The sequence below is a fragment of the Chrysochloris asiatica genome, unplaced genomic scaffold (genome assembly GCF_000296735.1).
Source record: "Chrysochloris asiatica unplaced genomic scaffold, ChrAsi1.0 scaffold00014, whole genome shotgun sequence".
In the NCBI taxonomy this organism is placed as follows: domain Eukaryota; kingdom Metazoa; phylum Chordata; class Mammalia; order Afrosoricida; family Chrysochloridae; genus Chrysochloris; species Chrysochloris asiatica.
In genome coordinates this window covers 1984438-2005386 of record NW_006408532.1, presented here as the reverse complement: position 1 = coordinate 2005386, position 20949 = coordinate 1984438, and the positions used below count along the sequence as shown (strand labels likewise).

The window sequence follows — 20949 nt, the reverse complement described above, 5'->3', positions numbered from 1 at the left end:
CTTGCTGAGCCAACCCCTGCTTGTTAAGAACCCAGCCTAGATTGTCCATAACAGAGAACTTGAATTTGACCTTAAGTAACAGGTGACCAGTGCCCGCCCCAGGGCTTCTCTGCTATAAAGCTTGGCCTCTTGGGGAACCTGCTGAACTCTCTTGTCTGGTTCTAGGCTACCAGGTGACCACTTCAGGGAAAGGAAGACTCAAGTAAGGCAAAGTGGTGCATCCAAGTTCAGGTGCTTGAAGTCCACACGTGCATCTGTTTGGCAACCTGGTGCACGTATCCAATGTCAGGTCTTTGGTTAGGGTCAGGGTAGATGCACATGCTGACCAGTTCTCGGAGCTGCAAGGGAGAGAATGGTTCAGTGTGAGGCTTAGGAATGCCGCCTTATTAGCATTTTTCTGTGCATTAACCCATTTAACCCTGTAACAGCTAGAAGGTATAGCATTGCACAGCTGCTTAAATATAAGGATTGTTGTTGTTAACTACCATGGAGTCGATTCCGACTCATAGTGACCCTGCACAGGGTTTCCGAGGCTGTAAATCTTTATGGGAGCAGAAAGCCTCATCTTTCTCACGTGGAACTGCTGATAGTTTCGAACTGCCGACCTAGAGGTTAGCAGCCCGATAAGTAACCACTACGCTACCAGAGCTCCTTAATATAAGGATAGCCAGGACCAAATGAAGCCTGTCCAGTCCCAAAGGTCCCTGAGAGTGGATACCTCTAAGTAACTCTGAACTCTCAACTGCCCTCCATGTGGCTGAGCAAAGCTGTGTGTGCTATCCACTACCAGTTGTGTGGATGCCGCCCAAACCAGAGGACAAAACTCCAAGTAAGGGCTTATTGACCGTAATAAATACATTAACATGCAGCAGGGCTGCAGCCTGCCCACCCCCTGGCCTCTTGTGCTCATGAAAGACAGAGCTTTTAATTATACAGACACTGAAGGCTGCTCTACCTTGAGGTGGGGAGGGGGTGCTTTGAGCCTCTGATCGCCTCTCATTCTGATATCCAGAGTGCCAATTATTTTAATGGTAATTAAAATAATGACTTTTAAAAGCCTGCATCTCAGCTTGCATCACCGGACTCTGCACAATGTTTTTCATTTAAACGCTGGAGGGGCTGGCTCACCCTATGGGGTGGTGGGCAGCAGCAGGAAGGGAAAACACCCTGAATAAGAACATCTTAAGTAGCCTGCTCAGGGAGGGCTGAGGGGTCACTCAGAAGGTCCAGGGGCCGGATGAATAAGAACATCTTAAGTAGCCTGCTCAGGGAGGGCTGAGGGGTCACTCAGAAGGTCCAGGGGCCGGATGAATAAGAACATCTTAAGGAGCCTGCTCAGGGAGGGCTGAGGGGTCACTCAGAAGGTCCAGGGGCCGGATGAATAAGTGCTGCAAACTGTAAACGGGTTCCTCTCGATGGGAAGCATTCAATCTGGTCTACAGAGCCTTAGGGCTCCCTCTTCAACCTGCACATGCATCTTTTTGGGAGATTCCAGTGCCTATAAAAACCCTGAACAGAAGACAGCTGCGCCTATAGCCTGTTAGGTACTCCTGGAGTCAGCCTCTATGGGTGAGATGATGCCTTTCTGGGTTTTACCATATCCAAGGGGAAGGTAGCTGTAATTGACCTCTGACAGGTTAAAAGAACCAAGAAAATCAGTTTAAGGCAAAATCTCTTGTCATTGTTCTAAATTGCCCATTTATGAGTAGCTTACATAGTCCAATGAGCACATACTTTAAATTTCAGAAAACCAGGGAAACAAAATAAAAATTAGGAAACATCTTCCTTATTTCCATTTCTAATAGGTGATTAAAGGAGTCCTGATGTTGTGCTGTAGGATAAGAACTGGACTACTAACCACAAGGTTCTGACTCAGGGTCGCTCTAAGTCAAAGGCACTTAAGGTGATCAAACTGAAATGCTGTTTCAGTGTCAAGTACCTCTGGCTCTCAGACCCAGGACTACCTGTGTGACCTAGACATCTGCACGTAATTGGTAAGAACTGTGCACTTGGGTGAACAGTAATTCCTGAACACAGAGTGATGAGAGATGGGGGCTGAGGGCTTCATGTGGATTTGTCTGATTTAGGTTCCCATTTACAGATGGGAAACTGAAGCACAGACGTGACTTCTGTGCTTCCATGTCTCGTGACTTCTTACATCTGAGTCGTACAGAATTCCAAATTTGAATGAAAGATGAGAAAAAAGAAAACCCAAAGGCAACTTAAGTTTTTTGGTAAAGAAATCGACTAGTTTTTCCTTTCTTACCAGCTTCCAATTCAAAGCTTAAGTGTTTCCTTCAAAAGTGTATGTAAGAGTTTTGCAAGATATTGGGATAAAAGCAAAGCTGTGGCTGAGAGGAAGTGTGCTATACACCTTTCTTTATGGGGAAACACTCCTGACCCGAATTTTGTCCTCTGGGAGTCTGCGAATCCACCAAGCAATGCACTGAGTACAAAGATAGCTGACAGGTGACCACAGGGGCCTCTGGTTGGCTGGGCCTGCTAATCACAGGGTTAGCATACAGCCGGGCCCTACACTCTGCTACTTGACCTACCAAAGCCCAGACCCTCTGTGGGCAAAGGCTGCTCCTTCCAAAGTCTTTAGGATGATGATTTCAACAAAATTCTGGGAGGGCACCTCACTCCAACCTGCTGGGTGGTCAGCAGAGGCAGGTGTAGTGTGCAGGCTCAGTTGGGTCATTTGGGTTTTCAGCAAGATGGCCAAACTTGGTCTCTCACACTTCGGACATATTGTCAGGAGGGACCAGTGTCTGACCATTCCCTGTAGATCAACTGCTACAACTCCAGTGTCTGGAGAAGGATACTATGTTTGGTAAGGTTAAGGGTCAGAAAAAGAGGAAGGACACCCCACCCCCACCCCCACCCCCGATGAGATGGATTGGCCAAGTGGCAGCATCGATGGACTCAAGCGTGGCAACAGTAATGAGGTTGGCTCAGGATCGGGCAGTGTTTCGTTCTGTGCATAAGGTCGCTGTGAGTCGGTACCGACTTGGCTGGCACCTAACAACAACAAATACCACTTCAAGTTACGTGGCCTTAGGCAAGTCACTTAGCCTCTCTGCGTTGTGTTTCTTCACTGGTAAATGAGGTGGTGGGAAGACTCAACACAACAAGCCTAATGAAGGTAGGCTGCATTATTGTTAGGTAAGGGCCGTTGTTCCTGCAGGGCGGGCATTGGAGGGTCTCAAATTCCTCTTCACACCCACTCCCACTAGCATGGTCCTTGAGTAGAGAGCCTGCTGAGCGGGACCTTGTGCTACATTCTGTGACTTTTTGCTGATAATGGCAAGTGCTCAATACAAGTAAGCTCGGTGCTAGTCTGAGCACATTAAATGCACAAGGTTAATCCTTACACCAATCCTGTGATGTGATGGTGGTAGGTTCCTTGGAGTCAGTTCCAGCTCTAGTAAGCAACCCTGTAGTCAAAAGAATGAAACATGTCCTGTGCCATCCTCACAATGGGTGTTTGATTCCATTCTTGAAGCCACTGTGTCAAGTCATCTTGAGGGGCTTCCTCTTTACCAAGCATGATGACCTCCAAGTCCCTCCTGATAAGATGTCCTAAGTATGTAAGATAAAATTTCACCATCCTTTTAAGGAACGATCTGACTGTACTTCTTCCAAGACAGATTTGTTCCTTTATCTGGCAGTCCATCCTACGTATATCCAGTAATCCTTTGCCAACACCATAATTCAAAGGCATTAAGTCTTCGCTCTTCCTTAGTCATTGTTCAGCTTTTGCATGCATATGAGGCAACTGAAAATACCCTGTCTTGGGTCATGTGCACCTTAGTCCTCAAAGTGACTTTTTTTTTTTGCTTTTTAACACTTCAAAGACGTCTTTTGCAGCAGATTTGTTCAGTACAATATGTTGCTTGATTTTCATGACTGTTGATTCCATGGACATGAATTATGGATCCAAGTAAAATGAAATCCTTGATAGTTCAATGTTTTCTCCAGTTTATCATGGTATTTATTATTGGTCCAGTTATGAGAATTTTTCTTTCTTTGCATTGAGTTGTAATCCATGAGCTGCATTGGTAAGTGCTTCGAGTCTTCTCTTTCAGCAAGCAAGGTTGTGTCATCTGTAGAACACAGGTTGTTATTAGCATTCCTCCAATCCACGTTCTTCATGCAGTCCAGTTTCGCAGATGATTTGCTCAGCGTACAGATTGAATAAGTATGGTGAAAGGATACAGTGCTGACACACACCTTCCCTGATTTTAAACCAGTCAGTATTCCCTTAGTTCTGTTCCAATGACTGCCACTTGGTCCATGTACAAGTTCCTCATGAACACAATGAAGTGTTCTGGAATACCCATGCTTCACAATGGTATCCATAATTTGTTATAATATAATTACACAGTCAAATACCTTTGCATGGTCAGTATAACACAGGTAAACTTCTTTCTGGTATTCTCTGCTTTCAACCAAGATCCATTTGACATTAGTAATGGTATCTTTCATTCCACATCTTCTCTGGAATATGGCTTGAATTTCTGACCATTCCCTGTAGATGAACTGCTATAATCTTTTTAAAATTATCTTCAGAAAAATTTTACTTGAGTGTGAGATTAATGATAATGTTTGATCATTTCTGCTTCCATTGAATCACCTTTCTTTGGATTGGGCACAAGTATGGATCTATTCCAGTCAGAAAATTGTCTTCCAAATTTCTTAGTGTAGACTAGTGAGCACTTCCAGTGCTGCATCATTTGTTGAAACATCTCAATTGGTATTCTTCGGTCAGTTCCTGGAGCCTTGTTTTTTGCCAATGCCTTCAGTGCAGTTTGGACTTCCTCCTTCAATATTATTGATTATTGATCATATCACCTGAAATGGTTGCATGCCAACCAATTCTTTTTAGTACATTGACTCTGTATTCCTTCCCTTTGCTTTTGATGCTGCCTGCCCTTGATGTTTATCACAGCCCCTTCATGTCTGTTATTTCATTTACAAGGCACAACAGAGTCTCTTTTTCCCATTTTACAGATGGCAGATGGGGGCTCAGTAAGTAGATGGAATCCCCAAACTGCCAGCACTAGGTATCCCAGGGCATGGTGGTGGAATGGTGTAACCCACAGGCTTGGAAACACTAAAGGGTTCAGGTCTCCCTTAGTTGGCTATAATAGCTTCAGGATCACAAGTGGCCCCAGTGTGGCTGGCCAAATGGGGGGTGGGGGTGGGGGGTTTCCACTTAGGCTGTCTTCTGCTGGGCCTACCTAAACTCCTGTCCCTCAGAACAAAGTATGATAATGAAATGTGTAGAGACCTGCAGTTAAAAAACCAAAAGGGAAGATCGTGCTTGGCATTTCCCAAGATGAAAGAACTAAAGAGAAAATTCAAGCCTCACACATTGTAATACTGAAATGGAGTCCTGGTGTGGCTTATAAGCATCGGATCGTTAACTGCAAGGTCGATGGTTCAAACCCACCAGCTGCTCCTCAGAAACCCTATACAGGGTTGTTAGGAGTCAGAACTGACTCGTTGGCATTTAACATCAACAATGAGCAAAATATGGAATGATGACGGAAGCAACCTGAGATTCTAGTATCCCCATTTTACAGATGAGGAAACAGTCTCAGAAAGGTTAAAGGAGGCTGTGAACCTGCCTGTGTATGTTTCTTAACCACTACTGTGCTAAAAAACCTATTGTTTCATCCTCACAATTCATCTACATAGGAGAAATAGCCCTCTTTTCCAGATAATGGAACTGAGGAGGATGACATTCTCCCATAGCTCAGCCCCTTGCCAGACGTGCCAGAGCCCCTGCACCGGATGTCCACTGTAGAAAAGAAAAACCAAAGGTGTAGGCAGGAGATGCTCACCCTGGCTTGTCACAGGAGTGCGAGTGGCAGCCAACAGTGGTATCAGGTGAAGTGTGCAGGACCCTGCCTCTATGAGAGTCTGGTATATGGTGTCTCTGGGACCTACAGCAGCGAACCTCACACTCGAGACTGTACCAGAAGCCAAACGTGTTGGCAGAAGTGTGCTCACAGGTCACATCTACCAGCTCCCACTGTTTCTGCTGCCACTGGGGGGCCCACACGCCTATCCATGAAGCCCTTTCTTTGGTAAAATTCATCTACTTGTCCTTCTGGGTCACTTTCCCAGAAATTATCTCCATCTTGTTAAGAGAGTTCAAGCTTAACCCCACATCTGTGATATTTTATACGTGGCCCTCCTCCTGAGTCACTGGGCCTGGCCCCTGGCTTCAGCCACCCCCAGTCAGCAAACTTACCTTCTCAGAGTAATGTTCTCCAGGGAGAGGTGGGTAGTCACATTGTTCGATCTTCTGGCAGAGGGAGAAAAGATTCATTTTATCTCCATAGAAGGGGCTCTGGAGAGCTGCCATCTGCAAGGGGAAGAAGATGGTAAAGACCGTTTTCAGCTGTGAGATGAGGACCTGCGAGGCAAGGGGGACTGCACCAGGCAAGGTTTTGTGTGCTGGTCCTCATTGCAGTGACTGTCCAGAGGGCTTCTCCCCCCAAAAGCTGGGATTCAACAGAAAGGAATGATTTTAGCATGATCTTTTGAGGCCTTCTATCTCCCTTGGTGGCTCAGTGGTTAAGTGCTTGACTGCAAAATGACAGGTTGGCAGTTCAAATCCACCAGTCGCTCTTTGGGAGACAGATGTGGGAGCCTACTTCCAGAAAGCTTTAGTCTTTGAAACCCTATGGGGCAGTTCTACTCTGTCCTTTAGGGTCACTATGAAGGCAATGGGTTTGGTTTGTTCCCGCCCTCACTTATATAAATTGGAGCCCTAGTGTGTCACTGTGGTTTAAAGTTTGAACCACAAGGTCAGTGGTTCGAACTCACCAGCTGCTCCTTAAGAAACCCTAAACAGGGTCGCTATGAGTTGGGACCGACTTGACAACACTGAACAACAATACTGAAGCTCCACCCTATGTAAGGCTGTTCCCACGGCAGGCCTCAGCACTCAAGCAATGACTCTGGTTATACGCATGAAGCAGATGGGGAAATTGAGGCACAGCTCCGTGGAGGCTGCATATCTGGGCCTGGCAGCTTCTCTCTAGTGCACTTCTTCGGTTACCCTAAAAGCAAATCCACAGACACCCAAGGGAGGATATCTATTTAATACTAAGGGCTAACTTTTTTTGAGGTAGAGGGAAGTGAGACATTAATTTTCAGCTTTTAAAATCCTAGCTGTTCTTGCTAGCTCATTACTGAGCTGTTGTCTAAAGGACTGGAATTCAGGGTAGTGATTGCTGCTGTCACAGAGAAGGGTCAATTGGCTGACCCTGGGCACAGAAAAGCTCCAGGATAGAAGTGCCTGGCTACACCTTTACCTGAATCACAGCTCTGCCACTCGCTTGCAGTGTGACAGGCCTTGGACAAATCCCTTTTCTTCTCTAGGCTTTGTTTTCCTCATCTGTACAATGGGAAGAAGCCCCACCCTGCAGGGCTGAGTGAGTCTTAGACTGGCAAGGACAGAGGCCCCACAGGCAAAGCTGTCATCATTCCCAATGTGCACCCAGCTCTACCCTGAGGGCAGGTCCCCACCTGGTTCCTGAGGGAAAAGACTGGTTCTCACTCAGGGAACTACCAGGCCTCCCCTGATTCTGGAGGGTTCTAGACTCCCCCACCCCACCCCACCATTCAGAGCACTGTGGGTGAGTGGTAATGGCAGCCCAGCACGGTGCCTGCCAGTCCCATCTGCTGATTAATCCATAATGGGATTCAACTGTCTCCCATCACTCCTGCTCACTGTCACCTGCTGCCCAACAACAGCCCAACACCTCCTGCTAATGAAGTGCCCGCCTATCGGCCCTTGTTTCCTTATGAGGAGCCAGGTTGCCAGGCCACTTTGCATAGGCTTCTTGACCATGGGAAGTGACTGATGGGGCACTGGCAACTGGAGGAGCCCATGCCCATCACCTGAGGTTTCCCAGCCTGTCCCCACCCTCTGCTCACCCCTCTGAACAGATCTGGTGACCCCAGAGCTGGACCTGTCTCCTTCAGAAGGACTGAGGAGAGATTCAGAGCCCCAGGCAATGACTCTGAGTTTGGAAATGACCTTTAGGGCTCTAGAGTTTTGGGGGGCCTTCAGAGCCTAAAGGCTGTTCCAGGGCAGCACAGTGTGCCAGGTGCCTGGGCCATGCCAAGGTTATTTTGAGGTGGGCGTTTAGGGGCAACATCACTTCCTCCTTCTGTGGGATGGCCAGAGGCTCGGGCCCCGCTTAAGAGGGATGGGACCTGTCTGGACCATGACCCCCCCTCCCCCATTCCTACTTCCCAGAAGAATGCAGACAGTGACTCTGGCATGTTGCTTATGAAGGAAGAAGTGTGTGCTTTTCCAGTGAAGTTTGCAAAATGGCATCACCTGGATGATGAAATTCCAATCATTAAAATGAGAATCTTGGGTGCAAAGTGTTAATGCAGCAGTTTCCAAAGGACATCTGTTGCCAGAGCAGAGCGTGACTGAGACTCCAGAGTAGCTTTCCAGCGTGATCAGGGCCCTCTGAATCTCCTGAAAACTGTTACTATTCAGAATTGAAGGGGTGGGGTGGGGCAGGGGCAGTCTAAATATTGGCCTGGTTAGCACAAGCCCTGGTTTTCCTGCACTTGATCTGGGAGAGGGCCATGGTTGAGCCCATCTGATCTAGCTTTCAAGGCTGATCAAAGCTTTGCAGCTGTTTATTCCAAAAGGATCCCCAAAATGAGAGGTGATAGGAGCCCCCTTATCTTGCACTCCCAAATAATTTCTCCATCCTTTCTGGCATCAGTTCAGAAGTTTCTTTCTGGGAAGGTCAGTAGTAGTCTAGGGGCTCCCTCACAGCCCTCCTCCCCAAGGACCTTCCACCCAGATGAGGGCAGCAGGTTGTAGGTTATGACAGGACCTCTGGGGCTGCTCTTGATGGAAGGATTAGAGCGGTTTGCCGGATGGTATGACTATCCAGTCTCTGACAGGCAGAGTGTTGATACCTCGATAAAACTGCCAAAGCCATGGAACTCTGCTGCTCCTCAAATTCAGAACTTTTTCTCTCTGGTGTTAATGGGATGACACACAGCTGAGGGTCCTTGGGCCCACTGGGAGGACACAGAGAAACTGGTTTGTGATCTGAGCTGTCGGAGGGAGAAGGGGAATTTGACTTCCGGGAGAACAATGACTTCATTTGACTCCTGCCCTGTCAGGGCTTCAGATACCCATTTCACCACCCAGTATTTCCCAGGTGAAGGGTGAACCTAGAGGCAATTTTTCAAGCAGTCTACAACCCTTTTCTTCCACAAAGTAGGGGCAGATCCAGAACTTTCTGTGGGCTCCAACCAATATTCCAAAACACAATTCTGTGCAAGGCTCAGCTGATCCTTGCTCCTTTCCTCCCAGCCTACTTTCTTGCTAGAGCTCAATTGAGGTGACTTCTTTAGAGCCTGCATGGAGAAGGCCTCCTACCAAGGATCCTGGAGGAAGGGAGGGGGCAGTGCCAAGGAAGCCAATTCCTTCAGCTCAGTTGTTGGAGCTGAGCTCCCATGTAAATAAATAAGTTCTGCAAAGCACAGGCAGCCCGCTGAGCAGCTCCACAGGGCATGCTGGGTAATGAAAATAAAGCACTGGCCTTCCCACATCCAGGCTCAGGCATCTCTGCCGAGTGCTCCGGGGACAGAAGAGCAGCTGCTGTAGCCACAGGATGAGATCGGGACCTAGAGTCACTTAGGTTCCCTTACCAAGGGCTTTCCCCTTGCAGAGGACCCACACCTGTCTTTCCACCATGGCCACTGGGTGGCTGGGAGAAGGCCCTACACATACATTGCTGCTTTGGGGCCAGGCCCTGGCTCCTGTCTAAAGAAGGGCAGGATTTGACAGGGAACTAATGTCTGTTTGCAACCCTGAGGAAATCTCTCTATCTCTTTGAGCCTGTTTCCTCCTTTATAGTGATGCTGGGACCTGCCTGGTATAATTCTTACAATTTGCTCCAATGTCTAGTGCTTCGCCCAGCTGCTAAGCCACTTGGCACATTTTTCCTGACGCTGACTGCTTCAAGACAGACTTCATTTGTTACTCACACCTGTGGTGGGCAGGCTGGTTGTAGTGTTTTGTGGTAGTTCCTCACTAGCCACGGGTCAACAGCATCTTGAAGTGACTTCAGAAGACCCTGGATGGAGACCTAGATGCCCAGGTAAAAGGAGTATGGTGGCTGAAGACGTCTCCATCCTAATTCCTGGAACCTATGACCTCACAGATGTGATTAAGTTACAGATCTTTTTTTCCCCTTCAGTTTTTAATGAGGTTAAAGATCTTGAGATGGGCAGATTATCCTGGATTACCCAGGTGGACTCTAAATGCAATTACAAGAGTCCTTATAAAAGGGAAGCAGAGGGATGTTTGACTACAGATATTTGGGTTGGGGTGGGGGGGGGTTGGAGTGATGTGAAGATGGGGATCACAAGGCAAGAAACACAGGTGGCCCCCAGATGCTAGAAAAGGCAAGGCAAGGAATTCTCTCCTAGAGCTTTCAGAAGGGACCAGACTTCCGCCTAGTGAAACTCATTTTGTACTTCTGGCTTCTAAAACTGTAGGAAAATAAATTTGTGTTGTTTTATGCCACCAGGTTTGTGGTAATTTGCTACAGTAGTCACAAGAACAAATAGAGTAAGGTTTTGGAGATTTCCAAACCCAGGTTGGTACTTCATTGCAAAGCCGAATCCTCCACCGTGGACTGGAGCTCTTGGGTGGGGGGCTCCATCACAACTTTTCAGGCTGCGTAGTGGGAGGCTCCAGTCGTGTCGTCGAGATGCTTCCTTCCAATTACTGCGGCCCTGGCTCAGCTGCGGCTCCCGCCTGCCCTCTCTGCTGGGAAAACATCCGGGTCCCAGTCCCCGTTGAGCTAGGGGGCGGGCGGCTACTCGGGTTGGGTTGAGGTCATCAATGGTTAGGATTGGCCGCGCATCCACAACAGCTACACTGGTTCTCGTCTGGGGGATGAGTGCCCACTGTCAACTGTCTCTAAGGGCTTCCCATCCCTCTGCAGGATTTGATCGACTTACTTCATTGGCTTCCTGCTGCCGGTATCTCCATCTCCCTCCCTGACTGCAAGCAGCATGGCCTTACACATTGCTGACAAATAAATTCACTGAGCCGGAGCCTTGGGGCCTCCGGGACACTGCGTTTGTAGACAAGCGCTCAGGACCCAGGATGGGGACATCTGACTGGGAACCCAAGGGGGCTGGCGCCACGGGGCCCAAACAAAGGCTGCAGGGAGGCTTGGCACCACCAGTGGGAACCAGCTGCCACACTCCCTAAAACAGCTAGGCTGCTACACCCTGGTCTGCTTGTTTAGCTGTTTGTTTACCTTTGAAAACCCTTAGGTTCATGGAGGGCAGGAAGTGGCTGATGAAAACACAAAGTGAATGTTGAAAAAGAAATCCCATCTGGAGAAATCTGAGTCCTCCACAGGGACAAAAACTGAGCTCCTCTGGCTTCTTGCTGCCCACAGCAACAGGGAAACTGAGCTCAGGAGCCTCACTGCTGGGGCTGGAAGCCACTGGGCTATTTCCCTGTGGGCCATTTTGAGCCAGAGACCTCCCCCAAAGGGTCTTATTTACTCCTGACAACAAGGCAGAGTGTGACCCTATTTTATGTGTGGGATAGCTGAAGGGTGAGAATTGTGACTTGCCCTAGATTCTTCAGGGGTGGGTGCTAGAGTCAGGATTTGAACTCTGGGTCTTCTGACCGAAGCCTGGGTTCACCTAAGAACCCTATATTGCTCTTCCATAATTCCGATAGCTCTGTGAGCATCCACACACACACAATCTAACTCAAAATTCCACTCACTGGCCACCTGCTGCACTGAGGGCACTTGCTTGGGCCTGTAAAGACCCAGCGCAGCCATCCCCAACCCTCAGGACTTGACACCTGGGTGGACATGCCTGGTGTCTGCATAGCCATGCATTTGTTCTTTTTAAAGCCTTTTTGTCTGTCATTTCACATATCTGGACTATGGCAAGGCAGAACAGGTACTCCTCTTCCCATTTTACAGATGGGCAAACTGGGGCTCAGCAAATATATGGAATCCTAGAGCTACCAGCACAAGGTGGCCCAGGGCAGGGTGGTAGGAAGGTGTGGCCCCCAGGCTAGGAAATACCAAAGGGCTCAGGCCTCCCTTGGTTGGCCATAAGTGGCTTGTACTCCCCAGTTCCCAGGGGTGGACCTCCACTTGAGTCAGACTATCTTCTGCCTGAACCCACTAAGACTGTGAAATGTTCCCGTCCGTCAAATTCCAATTCTGAAAGTGACTACGCAGTGGCTACATTTTATGAATTAGGGAGGGGCCGTGGTCTGTAGTGAGACCAATGGTACTGGGTTAGGAAGAGTATGATCACAACTCAGCAAGAAGTATTTTACAGGCATGAACCAGTCTGTTCCCCTCTGGTCCTTAGGATCAGGGTGTTAATGAAGTTACCAAGACACTGGGACTGCTGGGCATCCGCAAGCACAGGTCATCTGAGCAAGCAGAACCCGCCTATATACCTGCCTGTGCTCTGTCTACTGTACAAGGGGACACAGTTCCCTCTCTCCCCCTTCCCAGACTTGGAGCCACCCAAGGGTGAGACAGCAGCCTCTAGCCTGACTTTGCTAGGGGTAGAGGCTGGGCTCAGGGATGAAGGCCCCTGCTAGTGATGCAGGTGGATTTGATTGGCCCCTGGGTCTTGCCCTCATCAGCTCTCACTGTGTGTGTCCTACCAGGTTCTTGGCCAGAGACTCACCTCATACAGCAAACAGCCCAGAGACCAGATGTCAGACTTGAAGTTGTAGCCGTTCTCGTGGATCCTCTCTGGCGACATGTAGTATGGTGTCCCAACTGCAACACAGCAAGGGTGTGGGTGCTTATGCTCCACACAGGGGCAGGACATGTGGGCAGGAAATGGGTAAAGGGGAGAGGAAGTCCACGGGGGCTAGGGAGAGAGCCAGCCTTAGTTATCCTGGGACCCTGGGCATCTCCATCTCCCCGTCTGGGACTGTTTCTTCTCTATCAAACAAGGGGAATGGGCCAAACTGGTGGTTACTCTGCTAGTTAGGGCATTAAAATCACCTGGGGGGACTTAAAAAGTTTCCCAGGATCCAACGAGAGCTAAGAATCAGTCTGACGATGGGCAGCTGGGATTAGTTTCTGCCCACTGCTAAGAAATTCAGCAGAAAGAGCCGTCAGTCAATTTATGAATCTGTGTAGGATTCTATTGGAAAAGCAAATTGTGACTCCAAGTTGTAGTGGCTTACATATTTTGGTCATGAGGGAGCAAAAGTAAAATAAATGGCTAAGTGTGAAATGGATGACTTTTCATATCCAAACCACAGGACGAAATCCAAACAGTTCACAGTTAACAGTGGGAATCTTGGGACAAACTGTAAGTGGATTCTAGTACCCTGGGTACCACAAGCATGCCCATGAAGAGTAAATCCTTGCCCATATTGAAAGGTAATGTGGATCTGATGGGATATACACAGAGATGGTAGGGAGAGATAGAAGTCAGAGGCCCTATCTTCTGTGAGGGGCAGAATGCCTGCCTGCTGTCTGGCAGTAATCCCTGACCAGGTCCCCTCCTAACTGAGAATATGGGGCCTGGCCCTAATACTTCTGGGGCCTGGGTCGCTAGAGGAGGGACTCTGGAGAGTTGGCCCATAGAATGGCCAGGTCTGTCCCAAAGCCCTGGCACTGAGCTGAACCCTCCCAGGAGTGGGCTCATCAGAAAATAGTGAGTTGCTTCTCCCAGAAAGTATCCACAAGGAGCCAGTTAATCATGTGTAGGATAAGCACTGGACTCTGAGCCACAAGGTCAGCCATTCAAGTCCACCAGTTCGAGTCCACTCACGGAGAAAGGTGAGGCTTTCTGCTCCCGCAAAGATTAACAGCCTAGGAAACCCCGTAGGGCGTCCCCATGAGTCAGAACCAACTTGACAGTATTTACACAATAGCCGTAGTCAAGGAAAAGCTGGACTACACTGAGGCCACATCAGACGCACCTCTTGTTGTTGCTGTTATTAAGTGCCACTGAGTCGGTTCCGACCCAGAGCAACTCTGGATAGGATTTCTGAGAAGCAGCTGGTGAGTTTGAATCGCCAACCTTGTGGTTCAAACGGACCTTGCGGTCGGTCCAGTGCTTATCCTATGGTGCCACAACCAGGACTTCTGAAACACTTCTAGAAGCTTATTAAAATTCTTGACTCCTGACCTACCTGTGGGGTCAGAACCTTGAACGATTTATCTCCTACAAGCTCCCAGGTGACCTGGACGCACCTTACAGTCTAAGCAGGACCACCGCAATGCCACACTTGTCCACCCGCTCATTCTTTCTGATGTTCAGTAACATCCGTAGAACAAATGCATTTATGAAACCTTAACTGTGGGAGAGTTGGGCGGGCCCTCTGTGCTGGGCTCTGGGCGCTCTGTGCTCCTGCCCCAGGGGAATGCTCCCCTTGATCCGTGCCCCTTAAACTAGGCTACTCTGTCTCACTTGGAGGGTCCCCAGCTTTATGTCAGGCTTTACATGTCTGTACAGGACCTCTCCCTGTCATGCCATGTTTTCCTGGGAGTAAATCACATAAAGCCCAATTTTTATATCGACAATACTCAAATACTAGGAAGTATTATACAGAACTTACATGAATTTTTAAAGATAAAACAAGAGACTTCAAAGGAATCCCGAGCTTACATTGTTGTTGTTGTTGTCAAGTGCCGTCGAGTAGATTCCGACCCATAGTGACCCTGTATAGGGTTTCCAAGAAGCACCTAGTGAGCCTGAACCGCCGACCTTGCAGTTCAAACGGCTTTGCAGTCTTGCCCATTAACCCACAGCGCCACACCGGGACTCCATTAGAGCTTGCATTAGGGCTCTCTAAACCTCGAGGGAGCACGGAAACTGGGGAACAGCGGGAAAAATAAATAGCAGGCGGAGGCGCTTCCGCGGAGGTGGACCTTGAGGCCATACCTAAGCCCGGCTTCTGTCCGTCCCAGGAACCTCTGCGGGCACTTCCGGCAGGCAAAGCACCAGCCCAGCGCGGCGTTTCCCCGCCCGGCCTCACGGCAGCGCTCTGACGCAAAGGCTTTCATTCCCCTCTCACTGTAGGGAACGAGCTTTGCATATGAAAGAGGCACCTAACCACCTACCCTAACCTTCCTCGCTAAGGCACCTACAACTCCCGGATTTCAAACCCCGCAGATATGAGGGGGACACGGGACCTCAAAGTGGGAGGCTGATTAAAGCGGCGCCGCTCCTGTCAAAACAAACTTCACTGTGTTTTGAAATGCTCGCGGTGTTTCAAACATGTTCGTTAGATATGAAAAAGGCAAAGATTTCACATGAAGGAGAAGCTGATGTGTGAGCTGCAGCATTCCCCAGATCGCAGTTTCAGAAATGGCTGGAGAAACGTGGTTTTGTGGCAGATTATAATCCACTGCGCGGGAGTATGGCCGGGATGTCTGCCCTTGGGTGTAGAATCCTGACGGTACAGAAAAGGGCTGTGGAAAGGCCATCGACCGCGCCGGGTTTGGACACAGCTGACTCACTCACCCACTTTTTAATTCTCTTTCAGCTTCACTTCCCCCATCAATAGAACGGGTGGGGGGGGGGAGAGGGGTGGGTATTAAACTCTCAGGGGTCCGTCCTCTCACCTTTTTGACTCTTGGTTTTCCTCTGAAAGAATGGGAATAATAAAACCGACTTTACAGGGAGGTGCAGTTGTGAAAGGGTTCTGGAATGCCCATAGAACCCTTAGTTGGTGAGGGAAAACTCAGAGAAAGCGCTGAGGGTGGGAGGGAGAGTGAGAGAAAGGGAAGAACAAAGCGTTGAATGAAGACCAGATTTTGGCACTCAGAAGAACTATGTGCAGTGTGACCGTGCGCTTCAGTCTCATTGTAACCCTGGACCTATGAAACTCCATGCCTTGAATTCAATATTCTGACTCCTGGACGTGTGCTTGGTAGAAGCATCCTCCCCTCCTGGCCATCTAGCAGGCCCTACCTCACTGACTGTGTCCATTCCAAACAAGCCTGCACCCTCCACCACAACCTCCTTGGAAGGTAGAGGCCGCGAGGTCCATGTCTCCCACACCTGACCACTCCCATCCCTAAAAGAAAGGTCTGATTCTCAGCCTGGCATCTGAGACAACTCCACACTAATTTGCCCCGAAATCTCAACATTAGATCCTTGGGCAGCAGCACAAACCACCACCTCGCTAGCATATAGGAAGGTGCTGAGGAATTGGGAGAGAGACAGATGCCAGCCATACCTAGAGCAGAATTTTTGATAGGGTGAAAAAAAAAAAAAAGTGAAATTGCTCATTATAGATGAACAAGCAAATATGAGTTCAAGTAAGCCTTGTGCTTACCTTGCTTATTGAGTAATGCAACACTGATCACAACTTAAATCCAAACCAAATCCTCCAAGTCTTAGAGTCCATTCTGAATGGCAGTCCTGTTTCAGGTTAGAAATATGCTTCATGGAGTTTTCAATGGTTATGATCTATCAGAAGTACATGGCCAGGACTTTCTTCTGAGCACTTCTAGATGGATTAGAACTAACCAGTTGAACCCATGCAGATCTATACAGACTATAGGAGAAGCAGCAATGTTGAAAAAGGTGTACTTTTATCAGCATTGACTTAATTTCAGATTATTTACATCATATAAATCCCTACCTGCTTCTAATTCTTAAATTGTTGTTAAGTGTCATTGAGTCGGTTCCGACTCATAGTGACCATGTATAACAGGAGTTGGGAATCTTTTCTCTGCCAAAACTTGTAACATCATTCATGGGCCATACAAAATTATCAACTTAAAAATTAGCCTGCTTATATTTGGTCAAACATTATAATGTGGCTAGTAGGATCAGCACTGGACTGAACCACAAGGTTGGCAGTTCAAACCTACCAGCTGCTTCTTGGACACCCTATACAGGGTTGTTATGAGTTGGAACCGAGTCGACATCACTTAACAACAACAACAACAACAAAGTGATGGTGGCGCTGCAGAATAATACACTGAACCACAAGGTCGGCAGTTCAAACTCACCAGCTGCTCCTTGGAAACAGCACTTAACAACAAATGTGATGGCTAGAACTGTGGTTGCCTTGGCAGGGTGAGATCAAATAATTTCGCAGGCCTTATGTGGCCTCCGGGCCAGAAGTTACTCACCCCTGCTGTGTAAGGTTTCCCAGGAGTGGCTAATGAGTTTGAATCACCATCCTTGCGGTTCAAGCCGACCTTAGAGTGCTTAGCCTACAGCGCCACACCAGGACTCTTTAATCAGTGTGAAAATCAGGTAGAGCAAACCCATGATTTTATGTGGCACCCTCTGCTTTCCTGCCATAAGGATTTCAAACACACACACACACACACACACACAAAACACTGGTTCAGGGAATCTCAGGTTAATCTTGGCCTCCACAAAGTCTAGGTTGAAGATGCCTCAGGCATGTAGTAATGGGGCTTTGGAGTGGCTGGAAGCCCTAAATGAGACACTACTTGAGAACGATTATTAGAGCAGTGCTTGAGTCAATGAGAACTTGAAGGGGATTTTCTTCCCAGACTGTGGGTCCTGCAGGGGCAGGGGCGTTGAAGAATGAGTGAATGAACTGAGTGACTGAACAAACGAAGCAACCATAGTTGACATCCTAGGCTCACTTATTGTTCCCTTTGACACCAGCTCGTCTCTAACAATATGTGCTCTGGAAAATGCCAGGTATGTAGCAGACAAGCCAGGGTGCTACCATCCAGCCATCCACGTGTGTCCTTCCTTCCAGAGCCTCTCCTGAAAACTTGGACTTGAGATCTATCTGCAGACAGAGATGTCTGGATTAAAGGACAGCGTCCCCAAAGACTGTTCCTGGGGGTCCTGTGAGGCTAGAAGGTAAGGCTGGGAGGAGACCTCGGCATGGCTATTCAGTCTTTTGTGCTCACTTAATGAGTACCACCCCCAGAGGCACCTGGCCTTGAGGATGGTCCTCATGCATCCCCCTATGCAGGTCAGGTGGGGGACAAACATGTCATAGCACAGGGTGACCCATACTGGACTTCTGTTGGCCTAAGGGCTTACACAGGACAGGTGAGAAGGCTCCACCCTATTTCCCTATGAGGCTTAAACAAGCCCTTCAGTCCCAGGGCACATCTTGCTGCTGTGAAGTGGGATGTGTTTTCCCAAAAAGTCAGGCACTTGGCCCTGAGGGTCCCCTCCACTCAGCGAGACCTCTCTGGGGCCCTTCTCTGAGTGCCCATAACCCATGCCCACTTCCTGCCACACTGTGAAGAGCAATCAGATACCTCAGAGAAGAGCAATAGAGCTGTGTTGACACTCAGCTTCAGTACCCTTTTGCTGGGTGAGTCTCAGTTTCCTTACCTGTAAAATGGAGCTAATAAGCCTATTGTGATAGTTTTGAAAAGCATGTTTTCCAAACTTTTAAAAAAGTCTCCTTTTCTTTGTTAACTCACCTCTTCAGTGACAGAGATAACTGGTGGCCCTGGGAGGGGCAGAAGCAGCCCCTGATGCTAAGTGGACCCCGGGGTGCTCAAGGCCCAGTCTAGAATCCCTGAGCCCTGCACACAGGAGACCCTCAGGAAAGAGCTCCATCTGGCTGCCCGCCTGGGTGTGCCTGTGCCTGCCTCCCTATTCTCCCCAGTGTGAAGGCAGGATGACTGTGTAACTCCCTTATTCTCTGCATCCAGCACAGAGCACAAGGCAGTCAGCTCAGGGAAAGACTGAATGTCTGCCCCCTGGGAAAGTCAGAGTGCTGGACGGTTTGGTCCCAATGGGAGTTGCTTTAACAGTAACTGTTCTCCTCAGCCGCAGGAAGTGGTAGGGTCCCTACATGGGCTCTTGGTGTGAGCAGGTCTCTCTTGCAGGACCTGCTCAGCACCCAGAGGCTGCCCTGTCACTTCCACAGAGCCAGCAGGGCCTGCTCTCCCAGCCCTACAATTTGTCTTGCAGCTGCTGCCGTTGCTCCGAGCGAGACACTTGCTTGTAGCTTGTGAGCTGTGTATAGGCAAATCTTTCATTTTTCTTTCATTACGCCGGCGTGTACTGTCACTTAATTTTTATGTATGCAATCCTTCCTGACAAATATGATTTGCTGCCTGGTAATTCGTCTGACGCTCATTCTGTTCCGCGCTCTAATTACGGCTCCTATTCCTGACACCGAGGCAGCCGCTCTGCCATCGCTGGGTACCGCACCTGTCAGCCCGACCGTGGCACTGACTAATGCCCTTTCATGCCAGCCTCATGTTAGCAAATAAAGGGGTGGGGAGGGAGCAAGGGGAGGGGGAGGCCAGAGGAAATTGGATTTGCATACTCCTGGCTCCTGGGTCAGCAGCCTTAAGAGAGGAGGTGGTTGCCAGGGCAACATGGCTGCCCCCACAGCATCCCCACATAGTAGGTGCACATTAGACATGGCAGATGCATAATTCATACCCACACACAGAGTGTGAAGGTGCCCCCGCCCCCTGCATCCTTTTTGAGTCACAATGCAAGGCAATTAGTCCTAGCTCTTGCCCGATGAGATGTGTGTGTAAGACTTAGCCATTTTGCTGAACTTTGCGCTGTGGAAAGGAGGTCTTTCCCCTTGTTTCTTGGGGATTCCAGGCCCTGGGTTTTGGTTCTGCAATGCCACTGTCGCAGAGCCAGAGTCAGTGCAGAAACAGGCCCTCACTTCTGTGAGCTCCCGCTTCTGAGCAGGGCTTTGCCCAGCCCCAGGTGAGTCTCTTAGCTCAGTGGGCGTCTCCTGGATTATGGGCACTTGAGCTGGCCTGGGGGGAGGGCAGGTCCCAGGAGAGAGCCTTCCATCCATCACGAGGGCTTAGAGGCCTCAGGAAGAGCCCAGTTTTCGTGGGCGGACTTTTCCCAAGTTCCAATTCCTTCTCATTAATATAATAAGTACACCAGTCGAAGTCGATAAAATCACAGTTGGACGAGACTGTATTTTTGCCCGTTGCTAATGATGTGATTGTAATGGGCTCTGGCAGAGCACGGTAGGCTTTTCTAGAGAGGGACAGAGAAGGGTTGGAACTTGACTGACGGGGACAGGAGCATTGGAATTTATTCTCCTTTCTGACAATTTTCCTTGAATTTTGGCCTTTTCAAAGCTCTTAAACCAGAGAGATAAACACAGTCCCAAATCACAGACACGCTTTGATTTTAACAGGAGAAGTGTCTCAGAGACAGGTTTCTTCCCAGCAATAGGAAAGTTGGTGCCAGGGTACCCAGAGGGCGGCCCCAGAATTATCTTCCAAGGTCTCCAACGCTCATCTTCGGGATTAAGTACCAGCTCTGGTGATGGTGAGGCTAGCACAGGACAGGGCAGTGTTTCATGTTGTACAGAGGGTCTCTATGAGTCAGAACCGGCTGGGCAGCACCTAATAACAACAAATCACTCTACCTTCCTAAACTTCACACTCTTCATTTGCAAATAGCCAGGATCCTGTGACCCCTTATAGACATTGTGAGGTGAACAAGGTGTCACAAAGGGGCTTCACACTTAATTTCCTTTTGAGCTGAAGGGAAAGCTACACTATGCCCAACTTCTGAGGTGGCCTGGCTGAGGCCTGTCTGGTGCCAGGTAATAAGAGCCAAGGGGGCTGCCGTAGGGTCCCAAGGGCCAGAGGGAATAAGAGTCAAAACAAGCACACACACCACAGACTACACACACACCACAGACATACACAGAACAGACCACAGACTACACACACACACACACCAGACTATAGACACACACACACCACAGACATACACACAGAACAGACCACAGACTACACACACACACCACAGACTACACACACACCAGACTATAGACACACACACACCACAGACTACACACACACCAGACTATAGACACACACACACCACAGACATACACACAGAACAGACCACAGACTACACACACCACAGACATACACAGAACAGACCACAGACTACACACACACA

General features: G+C 48.9%; 1 protein-coding gene across 1 annotated transcript in view; it reads right to left on the bottom strand.

The window, feature by feature from the left end:
• Positions 1–227: 227 nt before the first annotated feature.
• Positions 228–20949, bottom strand: part of NEK6 (NIMA-related kinase 6) — a 44963-nt gene continuing 24241 nt past the window's right edge. Inside the window, exons 7-9 of the mRNA XM_006834750.1 lie at positions 12748–12842; positions 6263–6376; positions 228–338 (exon numbers count right to left, since the gene is read on the bottom strand). Coding sequence (XP_006834813.1) covers positions 228–338; positions 6263–6376; positions 12748–12842 — 320 coding nt within the window. The remainder of the gene's footprint in view (positions 339–6262; positions 6377–12747; positions 12843–20949) is intronic.